Source organism: Lates calcarifer, linkage group LG13, assembly GCF_001640805.2.
Source record: "Lates calcarifer isolate ASB-BC8 linkage group LG13, TLL_Latcal_v3, whole genome shotgun sequence".
NCBI classification, from domain to species: domain Eukaryota; kingdom Metazoa; phylum Chordata; class Actinopteri; family Centropomidae; genus Lates; species Lates calcarifer.
Genome location: NC_066845.1, coordinates 14778951 through 14791211, shown reverse-complemented (window position 1 = coordinate 14791211; position 12261 = coordinate 14778951). Strand labels below are relative to the sequence as shown.

The 12261-nt window shown below is 41.0% G+C and overlaps 1 protein-coding gene across 3 annotated transcripts in view; it reads right to left on the bottom strand.

Annotated features, from left to right (window-relative positions):
• Positions 1-3187: 3187 nt before the first annotated feature.
• The window catches only part of tcf7l1b (transcription factor 7 like 1b), a 32990-nt gene continuing 23916 nt past the window's right edge, over positions 3188-12261 (bottom strand). The window contains exons 1-9 of one of the 3 annotated variants that reach the window (XM_051075143.1): positions 9141-9656; positions 8899-9034; positions 8239-8341; positions 7539-7622; positions 5473-5616; positions 5183-5345; positions 4971-5078; positions 4727-4778; positions 3188-4107 (exon numbers count right to left, since the gene is read on the bottom strand). In XM_051075143.1, coding sequence (XP_050931100.1) covers positions 3623-4107; positions 4727-4778; positions 4971-5078; positions 5183-5345; positions 5473-5616; positions 7539-7622; positions 8239-8341; positions 8899-9034; positions 9141-9344 — 1479 coding nt within the window. In that variant the 5' untranslated portion in view covers positions 9345-9656 and the 3' untranslated portion in view covers positions 3188-3622. Of the gene's footprint in view, positions 4108-4726; positions 4779-4970; positions 5079-5182; positions 5346-5472; positions 5617-7538; positions 7623-8238; positions 8342-8898; positions 9035-9140; positions 9657-12261 lie in introns of those variants that run through there. The other 2 variants (XM_018669611.2, XM_018669612.2) reach the window with 2 other exon arrangements.

The window sequence follows — 12261 nt, the reverse complement described above, 5'->3', positions numbered from 1 at the left end:
CCTTATCAGTATTTGACAATGCACATTTCCTTGACTAATGCCTGCACACATCTGTGTATACAGTGAAACAATGTTTGTTTGCATATTTGAGCCAGGCGACTTCTTGTACTTCTTTATGTCAGTGAACCTTGGTATAGACTGGACCTGACTCTCATCGCCACATTATTTACTTTTATTTGAGTGGCACATGTTGACACAAAGAGAGAGTAAATATTTAGATTCAGATATAGATGCTTCTGTATGTTAGTCTGACATCCTTCTATTGTACTGAACCCCCCATTGTACTCAACTGACCTGAACTTGTAAAGGTAAAGAGAGCACCGATGGAGAATTCAGTTTTATGTTTGTTTATACAAGGTCTTCTTTGTTTTTCCTAACAACCCATTAGAGGAGGAGTGAAGTTTGCTGCCATCTATAGGTTAGGTGCTGAAATGATGCCCATATGTACTTTAAAATAGGTGGATGTGCCAGTATTTGACCTCACCAGCAGATGGCAGTAGTGATATACATTGTTTATTAAAAAAAAAAAAAAAACCTTTACAAAAGCTCATCGTGAAAACAAATTACTTTACCTGCATGAGATTTTCAAAGACCATCAACCCATTATGTTATCTTATAACATCTTTAAAAATATGAAACAGTACTTATTCCAGAAAGTAAAACACCATTAAGTAAAAAAAAATATATAATAATAATAATAATAATAATAACATAAAGTCACAAAACTTTGCATCTGAGCACCATGGTTACTATGATAATATTATAGGGATTACAATTGAATGTGTGCAATACCTTTAGAGATTAGATAATGATCCAAATGTTAATTGGAGGGTGTTTTACATCTCAGCTGGGTGTGGGGGGACCTGTGGTTGCTTGTAATGAATATGTCTTAATTGTGGCAGGCTCTTTGACATTTGAAAAGTCCGATGATCCCTCTCATTCTTGACACCCATTTGCATTTCCATCTTTAAGGTCAAATGGGTATGAATAATACATTAAGGAGGTTCTTAAGCTCACAGCCAGCCATACCTATCTTCACAAAGGCACCAGCTGAGTCTTGCTAAGCTCAGTGAGTGTTACAGAAACAATCAATTAATATCACTTTGGGAAACCACATGTGAAGCAAATACTGCATCCTGTTATTAGAAGGAATATAAGGTCATGGAGTCTGCAGAAGATATAGGATCAGCCTTTGCTGATTATGCACAATGACAGAAACCTATCAATGTCAAAGTGTGCTATTGTGTGGATTTAGACTTAATAATGCTGATGTGTGGGTGTTTCTTGGTTGCAGTTTTTTTCTCTATAATTTTAGCGACTTCTGAAATGACAGTTCTAGGTGCAATATTACGCATGGGAACTATCAAAGGGTTAACCTGGAATAAATTCAAGATCAAAGGAAGGCCCAAAAAAGAACCTTGGCAAGAGATTGGAAGAATTTAATGAGCAAAAATTAACATGTATTAAATCTGACCTCGTGCTTACATGGCAGATGTTGAGTGGATGCGAACCAGATCTGTTATTAGAGATAAACAGCGGCATGTTACATTTTGAGAGGAGCATGGGAACTTTAAGATAACATACATTTTATTCACGTTCAAATAGATATTTTGTTTAAAACTGAACAAAATGCTTGTGCTTTAATATCCTACTTGTTAATCTGCTATGTATTAAAATTCAGTCTTGCAATAATCATGTCTTAAGAGATTTCACAGGATTCTTTTCAATTAAAAAAAAAAAACAATTGATAATGATAAAAAATAAGCAGGCACAAGTACAGAGATATACTTACCTGAAGAATACCTGCAATAACCATCATATTTGAAGTCATTCACTTGGGGACCGAGTTTCATAATAAGGGTACTGTCTTAGGAGAACAGAACATTGTACTAGATGTATGGCCTTGAGGAGACAGATTTGCTGGCTGTTTTGACAACTCATTACCTGTAATTTCACTGACGGATTGGTGAAGTGGCTCAGAGTAGGCAGCCGTGGCACCAGAGACCGTGTGGTTTTGCTTGAAATGATGTAAGAGAGAACGGCAAACAAGCAAAGACTTATTATGGCTAATGATTGCTTAAAACAGAGCGGGGGAGACTTGACAGTTTGGTGCCTCTATCAGTGGAGGGGTTGGTTGGGAACACATCCTCACACATCCTCATCCTCAGTCCACCTGTCTGCAGATTTAGGAGACTGTCTGAAAGAGAAGTAATTTTTGTCTTATGACACTGACATTTGATTCTGGTGCAGACAATTAACAGTAAATGGATGAAATAATAGCTCAGTAACTGAGCATTAATACATGGCTTTGATTCCTGTAGATCTCCAACAATGTCAAGATCATTTACGTATCATCTGTCTGCCTAAAATCAATTAACACACACCACTCTGTCTGCCTTTAAAATCTAGAAAGTCATCTTTATTGGTAAAGTGTATATATGCGTCAGTGGGCTCGTCCATGCCAGCCCCCCCCCAAACTAATTGGTCCATCCCTGGCACTACTCCTCATCTCCAAAGCCACCAAAAACTGTAACCTACCTTGTGTATTTTTCACTAATTGAAATGCCTAATGAGGTCCCAGGGGCTCCATCCCATTACCTCTGAGTTAATTAAAGCCTAAGCAGTGTGCCAAACGGTGAATAAAGATGCAGCAAAAAGTGCAAAAGGAACAGGGAACCCGAGCAGGGTTCGGTGCGCTGGGATAGGGCTGACCTGCTTTTTTGTCATAGTTGTGGGACACTGTATTCCAAGAAGGAGCAGATGTCTATTATTTTTTTATTTGTATTTATTTTGGGCTTGAATTTTTTTTTTTTTTTGTTACCCTGGTTCAGGCGCTCATTTTCCAGTGTGGTTAGCCTAATTCTGCTTTATTAAACATTAAACTCCTTGCCACCATCAGCAAGTGTTTTTTTTATGAAGGTGTTAAGAACTGAAGCATAACATGAGCCTGAAAAAATGACAGGTGTGTTACAGACGTTTATTCAATTTCACTGTGGCTGTAATAACATTATACTGCTCATTAAATCTACATTCTCAACACCTACAAAAGGCAGTTATCAACTTGTTATGCACCTTGGTTACTATTTTGAGAATATTAATCCAAACCACATTACCTTGTTAAAGAAACTTCTCCTTATTAAATGACAAAAACACACTTTGAATGCATGTGAAAAGACAGACGGACGCATTTTGGTTAAGAAACAATTTCAAATGTTTATTTAACATGTCAAAGAAGGGGCACACACTCGTGAATTGAAAAGGGGGCTGCAATTATTGGCCAGTACTATGACTTAAACTTAATACTAACATTAATCAGGTTTTGGCTAAAAAGAAAACATGTTTTTGTTCCTTTTTGTTTTTATAAAGAAACTTGTATGTACATTGGTTCATTTATACAAGAGGTTCATTGGATAAATGCATCAAAAAGAAACCAGTTCTGCAGTAAACTTTACAAAAAATACAGTTTGTTTCATTGAGAGATGTAGAAAAGGAGACAGTCAAATATTGACCAATAATATTTCATCCTTTTCATCATTTAGAAAAAAAGTTGTTGTTCTAATACCTATTTCAAAGAGAAGCAATATACAGCACAATAAATGGGAGAAAATTTGCCTTTGCCGATTCATTCAGTCGGTTTGGTAACCAAGGACAGGGGCTGCGACTGGAACAGGGCATGATGGGAGTGAAGGGCTGCCTGATGGAAAGGGGAGGGAGGGGAGAGCATGGGGGGGTGCAGAGAGGTGAAGGGGATTGGCCGGGTGAGGATGGGTGTGGTTGAATGGCTACCTGAAGTACCAATTGGGATTGAGATGGTAGGTTGGGATGAGGAGGAAGAAGAAGAAGAGGAGGAGGAAGAGGAGGATGTGGATCCGGAAGCCTTCCCAGGTAGGGAGAAGTGGTGGTGCATGCGTCCCTCCGGTTTGGTGGTGAGTGATAGCGGCTGGGCCTGCTCGGAGTGAGTGGCGGCAGGGGCGGCCGGGGAGGCCAGGGCTGCGGAGGGAGTGGCGGGCGAGTCCAACATGCTGCCGTGGGACGACGCGGGGCTGTCGCACATCTTCTCCGAGGGCAGGTACTGCACGCACTGCTTCTTGCTTCTTATCGAGAAGTCTGGGGAGAACAAAGGAGAAGTGAGGAAGCTGAATTATGGATCTCCCGCTGGCTTCAAATCTGGTTCAAGTCCCTCAGTGCTGCCGGTGACAGAAGTGAAGGAGTGATGGTTGTGAACAGTGAAGATAATAGAAGTGAAAGTTCTGAAACATGACTTGTTCAAATGAACTTGAAAACACATTACATCAGGGACAGTGAAACAGGATGTTAAACACATTCAGATGAGATGTATTCATGATGCAAAAAAAGACCATGACACACTACATCAAAATGTGCACTGAAGTGTGAAAAGCTCTCTTATTTTAGGCGAATTACAGTGGTCATTTGATTGCACAACAGCAGACATACCTGCCACTATTAGCACTGAACCTCATAAGCTGCTTGTCAAAAGTACAGAAGCAAGGAAAGAGGTTAGTATGTGTTAGTGAAGGAAAGGAATCCATGCAAAAAGAAGGGTAGACATAAATAATAGAATAAAGGTGCAGTGTCCCAGGTTGTACTTGAGATTTGAAAGAAAAATAAAGCTCACGCTGTTAGTTTCTACAGTTTTTTTTTCATTCCCCAGTATGTGAAGAAAAAAAAACAAATAAAGACTGTCAGGAAAGAAAAGGCCCCTTACCTTCTGGTTTTGAGTCTGGTTTATTCTCTCTCTTCCTCTTTTTCCTCTTTCCCTGCACAGATGAAACAAATGTCGTTTTTCATAGTGAAACTAAACCACCTCAGTGACTTCAGTTTATGAGAAGAAAAGTGAAGTGTGGTTACTATAATTAACTGACACAGTCATATTTGACTAAAACTAGTGGGGAAAGAAAGTCTTTCTCTAACACCCTCTACTGAGCTGATGATGGAAATGTCCTACTCACGTAGTTATCTCGTGCTGACCATCCTGGATAGAGCTGGGAGTGAAGTTGCCTCTCTTTTCTGGCCAGCTCATAGTATTTGGCTTGTTCCTCTCTTGACAGGGAATGCCACTGCGGACAAGGACAGAATATATCAAAGGACTGCGAAGCACACACACGCACACACACATATGTGGTAATAAACTCACATGCACATCTTTGTCTGTACCACTTACCCGTCTTCCAAGGATCTGGTTGATGGCTGCGCTCTCTTTCAGAGTGCACTCTGCCACTACTTTGGCTCTCATCTCCTTCATATACAGCATGAAAGCATTCAGCGGCTTCTTGATATGAGGCTTCTTGTCCTCTTCTTTCTTGGGAGGAACAGGGGATTTCCTGCTAATCCAAAACATTAAAAAGATGCTGTTAATAAGGAGTAAGTGGTGGAGAGGTATTGGTAAAAACAGCAAACAAGGGTGAATGCTGTGCGGCAAGTAAAGCAGATGATTATTTGAGTTGTCCTTACGCATGCATTGAGGGGCTGATGTTGTCACCGCTGGGCTCCTGCTTGATGGCTGGGGAGACGATGGCGGGGTGGGGAATGCCAGTCTGGTGGAGGCTGTGCGGAGGTGGAGTCACCATGTGAGGAGAGAAACGGCTGGACACCAAGCTGAGAAGGGCAAAAAGAGGCAACATTTTAACAGTCAGGTTTAACAGCAAATGTCTGTTAATCTGTCAAAAGAGGCCCCAGCTAACTTGGCACTTAACTCCCCTGCCTTACCCTGCAGGTGAAATTCACTGTGCCTACCGCATCTGTCTAGACTAAATTTATACACACAATGAGTTACATGCTTGCTTTTTGTTCAAATAAAGACTTTTTCAAAAGCCCCTTTATTCAGCGATGGCTGGAGAAAAGTGGAGTGTGTTGTTACCATGGTGACAGCATGGCCATGACACCTGAAACCACTTTCCTTACCACGTTCCAGACCATGGAGAGTGTTCTGACAGCCGTCCACACAGAACACCTTTTTACAAAGTGGCTCTCTCAATTTCCAATTGTTAATACAATGAAGCATTGTAATGGACAAAGGGGAAAATTAAGTTCCATACCCCTCTATCACACACTCAAGTTAGTGTTATATAAGAAAATTCCTCTATCAAAGTCTTTTAATACGTTATTCAGAGTGTCATGGGAGACAATGCACAATTTAGCCTTGCACTGCATTAGAGTTAGCTTTACCTTACGATTCACTCAGTGTGGGCCAACCCAGTGTTAACTTATATAATGTGGGGATTTTCTAACTGTTTCTCTGTTTCTAACCATCAAACACAACTGAACAGGAGTCCAGGTTACAAATGAAAGACAGTTAAAAGCTTGTTTTGACTCCTCAGTCAATGTTCACTATCTAAAAGAATTAAAAGAAATCTTACCTACAAAAGATAAATACATTAAGTCTTATAAAACATCCGCAATTAAGAGATGATATTTGCATTTTTTCTGTGATCTATTTAATAATTTATACTGTATAAACAAGGACGTGTGCCATATCATTCCCTTTGGTAATACACCTATACCATATCTGTAAACATCCTGCTTAGTCCCCAGTGAACCACTCTGCTGCTGCTCCAAATGATGGCATGAAAACAAGTTGCACATCTTTTTAAATAATGCAATTATATGTAAACGCCTATGTTGTTGCCATAAGTCTTACTTGCTTAATTGTCACTTCTTAATCAGAATTAACAAATAATGTCAAAAATATTTCATTATAAGCTTTGAAACTTTTTTTTTGCACAAGACAACTGGTGCACACAAATCTGATCCAATGCATTGTATAGCACAAAAACACGCATGAGGTATGTTCAGATTGTTGCAAGTTCACCTCAGGATGGGGGCTGCACATGCTATTGATCACAGAGACCCTTCTGAATATTTCATCTCATACTAACACCGGAAGGCCTGCTACAAATCTTTCCAATTTTGACAGAGGGTCAGAGAGTTTAGTCTGATGGGACGTGTAGGTTCAGATGAGCTTTGATTTGTCCTAATCGATTCGCAGCCCTTTCATCTCAGCGCTACGCGTGTGTGTGTTGTGGAGTGGCTCAGAACACTGGCCTGACCACAGAAGTTTAGCTCTGAGAGAAAAGACAGGAGAGGAGCGCTGAATGCCAATAATGCGTTCACTCTATTTAAGAAGCTGAACTTGTCTGTGATAGACTTAGACCTCACATCCCTGTGCAGTCCTGACACCGCTGCCTGTCCGTGATCTGGCCATGTTTTGTCAAAAGTGAAAGTAACTTATTAAATTCTGCTTTATACCCCAAATTCATGTGGTTGAGAGATTCATAAATCTTGTTTTCTTGTTCACATTCAAAACAAGATTTATGCTATGTCCCAAAATGTTGCCTTAACAGCTTAACAAAGCTTACAATGGAACATGAACTGCACACCAGCCAATTATTTTACCCACAGTCTAAAAAAAGCTGGCAAAGAAAGCAAGAGAAATGTGATTACAGCGTGTCATAGAAGCAGCAGATATTAAATGTCTCCCTTTGGGAAGGTGGGGGTGTTGCTGAACATGATCTGCTCACCTGGACATAGATGCATTCATTGCTAGCGCTGGATAGGGGTGACGGAATCCCCCTGGAGGGATGGAGTACATGTGCTGGCCCTGCCTAAGAGACAGAGGGAGACAGAGGGAGACAGAGTGAGCGAACGCTCCAGTGTGAGGTGGATCAAACACAGCTGACAGCTAACCCACCAGCACTAATCCTCTACTCATCAACTCAATTCCCCTGCTTGTGGAACAGCACCGTTGCAATTGATTAAGAGACCCGTTGCAAAACCCATAAATGTACATATATTCCTCCTAGTAAACTTAAAAATGTTTTAATTTATCATTGTTCTGATATGGTGCACCTGCGCTTAAGACTGTGGAGCATAAAACCCAGACATTATTTTAAACAAACATTTCGAAAATGTTTTTCCTCTTATGCTTTTCTTCATATTTGACTTGACTTGAACTTTATTAAAAAATTAGTTGGGCTTTCTTAATTTTCTTAATCTCACTGTAAAAAGTTGTTTTAAGTTCATTTATTTTGCTAACATTGCTGACTGTGTATGTATGTTCACAGCAAGTAAACATATCCCCAAAACATTATGGAAGACATCTGTCCAACATATTTGGTATCAATATTTTTAGATAAAAGCACGTTAATATATTATGTTTACACACTTTTTAGAACAAAACACATCTGCCTGTGTGGACAGCTGTCAGTGAAAGGAACTTACTGTGGCATGAGCCAGCCCAGAGGGTGTGCAATGGAACCGACAGCACCAGGAGACAGGGGGTAATATGGGGAGAGCTCTGATGGGTGAGGTGTCCGGGGAATACCTGCAGGTGCCACAGACAGAAGAAACCAGTATTTAGAATGCAGTACATACTTGAAAAATACTTTGAACAAAAAAAATGGTATAGTAGAAGTAGAATCTTTTGAGTGTAGGCTTGAAATGTTGCTGCATAGTTTCATCCTTCACAGAGGACAGAGTCTGTGATGAATTCACTTTAGTGATTACAGTAGTTTTCAAGGTGAAAAACAAGTAACAGAATATCCATATGAAATTGCTCAGTATGTTCAAAACAGAAACAGCTTTGCCAAAATGTGTGTAAACACACTTTTCATACTTCATGACCCTGCCAAGCTCCTTAACATACATTCATTTGTGCGCATTAGAACGCCTGCCTCCTAGTTTCTGTGGATGTTCCAATACTGTTTCAAAACTACTGGTCACAAACTGAATTCATAGTAACTGACATGAGCTCCATAAAAAAACAAAAGTATATTTTTTACAGTGACATGTCAAAACTACTGACAGATTTTATGTGGAATGTCACTTCAAGATCTGCAGTGTACAGTGAAGTGAGTCAGTGTCCGTCCAACGAGACTTCACCTGTCTTTGGGTCGAGGATCTCCGGGGAGAGGTGTGACGGTGGCGTGCCGGGGGAGAAGTGTTCATTGCTGTAGGTGATGAGGGGCGTCAGTGGGTGGACGTGGTGGGCGTGCTGCACCACTGGGACTTTATTGGACTGTGAACAAAAGAACAGGCACAAGAGTTTATGAGCCGGAAGTCTCTGACACAACATTCAAAACAAGAGTGAATGCAAAGTAACCCATCAAAGTTACTACACTTACAGCTGAAACAAGCATTTTACTATCCCATACATGTACGCTGCACATGATCTCTGTTGGCCATTGTTGGCAGAGAAATGCATGGAGTAAATAGGCCATCACGTGTGAGTGCCCTCCATGGTAAACATCACAGTCTGTGCGTGTGACCGGCCCTGTGATGCAATCTGGACCAGCACCAAGGAACACTAAAAAGCCTTGCAGACACATGCCAAGACCATTACGGCCATTTAGCTGAGGAGAGAACTGTTTGTTCAGTCCAACAAGAAAAACAACGGTGCCACAGAGTCCAAAAGTCACACCAGCAAGCCACAAACAAACACAATCAGGCTAAGGTAAACTGAATACCCATAAACAAGTGGAGACATCATCTCCCACTCTGTCTGACAGCAGTGACTTGATGGGAATAAGCAGACACCCTTGGGTGGATTACACTGCCACGTTATACTACAGATGACCTAAATGTTAGAAAAACACTTAAAATTCTGTATAACTTCAGATAAGTGGTGAAGAACAGAGAGCGCAGAGATGAAACTTCCTTCTACACACAGCAGATCTTTTAGCTATCTCAACAACACTTTGGAAAAAAGAGCAGATCCTCGCCAAGATCTGACCGGCACCACGACTATGACGAGGACGACGAAGACAATAATAATAACCAGCGTCTCTACTTTCATTAGGCAGCGCTCAGCCTCGCAGTCATTTCCTCTGGCTGCCTGGCTGAATAGAGCACTTGTTGGCTCAACTTGTCACATGGGAGGGTCAAGGGGTGGGGGGTGAGAAAGGAGTCTTGTTCCTCCAGGCTAACCTTTCTTCAATATCCCTCCCCACCCCCTTCTCAACCTCTCGTCTCTCTCCAACGTGGTCTGCTAGGGAACAAGGTTTGCATTGAGACTTCTGTACACTCTCCTGCTTCACGCTGCTGAGAATTGTTCCAAATCGTAGCTTATTTTTTTCAGCCACTTTTTTTTTTTTTTTTTTTTTTTTTTTAAGGAAGGTCCAACCTTTTCCTCCTTTTAAATCTTTAGCAAATTGGTTTCTCCCATGTCTAAGGCACGCTTTGATTCTGGCAATGCCAGATGGAGTGAGGAAAATATTTACTGGTGTTAAACATGGCTATATTAAGATCACTTTGCCCAGGACTTTTTTTTTTGTTGTTTCTCCAGACTTAAGAGCATATAAGGTCAATGCATATGATGATGTGCAGAGAACACGATTTCACTCGACACACAAAAAGCTTTGATAAGGCTTCATGGCAGGAATAGTGTTGACTTGCTGGGCTGAAAATCCCAGGTCCCACATGTCATGTATATTTGAGTTGTGCTTTGTTGTTCTACTTCATGTACAATATGCCTGCATTTTCCCTATATTGTGAGGGCTGTTTGAGACCTCTAGACCTGGGTGCCAACACATTTTGGGAAGCAGTTCAGTGAGAATTTGAAATGATGCCTATTAATTATTCATATCCTGGAATACACCAATCGTGTGCTCTAAACATATTTCTAAGTTTGAAGGCACTAGTTTCAACTCCAGGGCTGCCTTCCACTTCAGCAGCCTAACAAAATGTGGAGGTATAAATGGAGTACGCAGGCTGCACATATGCGAAAGTACTCGGACCTGTATGCTACCTGCCAGAGTTTCTCCATCAGGAATAAAAACCGCTACTTCATCAAGTCTTATCTTTAAATCACAACATTTTTAAATTAAATCAATCAAAATCAGCATCATTTTCTAAAATGATGTAAATGAATTAAGCTCGCCAGAGCTCAGAGAACATAAAATGTGGTTTTGTGAAATTGAAAAACTAGACTAATGGCTCAATCATGACTTAAAACTAAACACTAATGCATCAATGCCTTCTTTCATTTGCTTTAAGTGTAGAGGTAACATTCCTCCAGCCCATGACAGTTTCATATGTCTGGTTTCATGATCCACAAGCAAAGTGTAATAAGGAAACCACAAGGAACATGAGCCATGTTTTAAATATAAACAACGCCTACGTGATAGGATGGATAAAGGGCAACCTGGAACCAGATGGTATCTGCATCCACACACAGAAATCATGCTCTTTACATAGGCGTGCTTGTTGCAAACAGGTCTGCAGTGGTGCATACCTCTCAGTTGGCAAGTAAAAACACCTACAGCAGGTCTTAGAGTGATTGGACATAGTAACAGGAAGGTTCGGAGGAGAAAAAAAAACACAGCAAAAAGTTGCTGAGCTGATGCAGAGAAAAGATGTCTGTCTCTTAAGAGGGTTTGAAGCTAAAAAGGCCGAGGTGGCAGTACCTCGCCTGGCTGTCCAACTTGGAACGGCGCTAAGAAAAGCACAGTCCTTGGTCAATGTGGGTGGAGGGGTGGATTTCATTCAAGCAAACATGTTTTTGGATCCTGCACATCTGAATTGAATTACTAGGCAAACAGCCGATGGGGAAGAGAGCTTAGAACAAACTGAATAACCCCGCAGCTTTGTGTGTCTTTATGCTCGGCGATTCTGGGTGGGAGGCTCAGAGGCCTTTCAAAACTCCAGGAAAGACAGGGTGAAAAGAATGCCTGGCATGCTGAGAAATCCAAGCCTTGTTTGTCAACGCCAACAGGAAGCGGACGTGAGAGGGGACTGACCGTGTCGTATGTCTTTAAAATCAACCGTTCCAAAACTATGCCATTCATCACAGACAACGTGTGCTTTGCGTCTGGTCATCGCCTCTGAAAAGGTCAATGGCAGCAATATTCTAGGTTAGAAAAATACAGCGCAGAGTGGCGTCATATTACTGGCACGAATGTCCCCTGCGGTCATTAAATAAATCGAGATGGCTTGCAAAATCAGCACAGCGTATATGGACACAAACATGAACATCTCCTTGGGATGTAGGGTGGTAATAAATATTTTAAAACATCATTTTCTGGTGTATCTGTTGCTAATAAACAGTGTCTTGTGTAATTTCAGTCACTCTGCAATCTCAGATTTGTTCGTTTCGGAGTTTGATAGGAATCAAAGCACTGGCTCCTTATTCTATTTTTTTCTGAAGAGGATCTCATCTCTGCAGTGGCCCAGCAGGACTGCAGACCTTAGATCAGTATTCAGTTCAGTCCTTCCAAAGCCTTTGATTTCATGATGGATCCCGGTTGT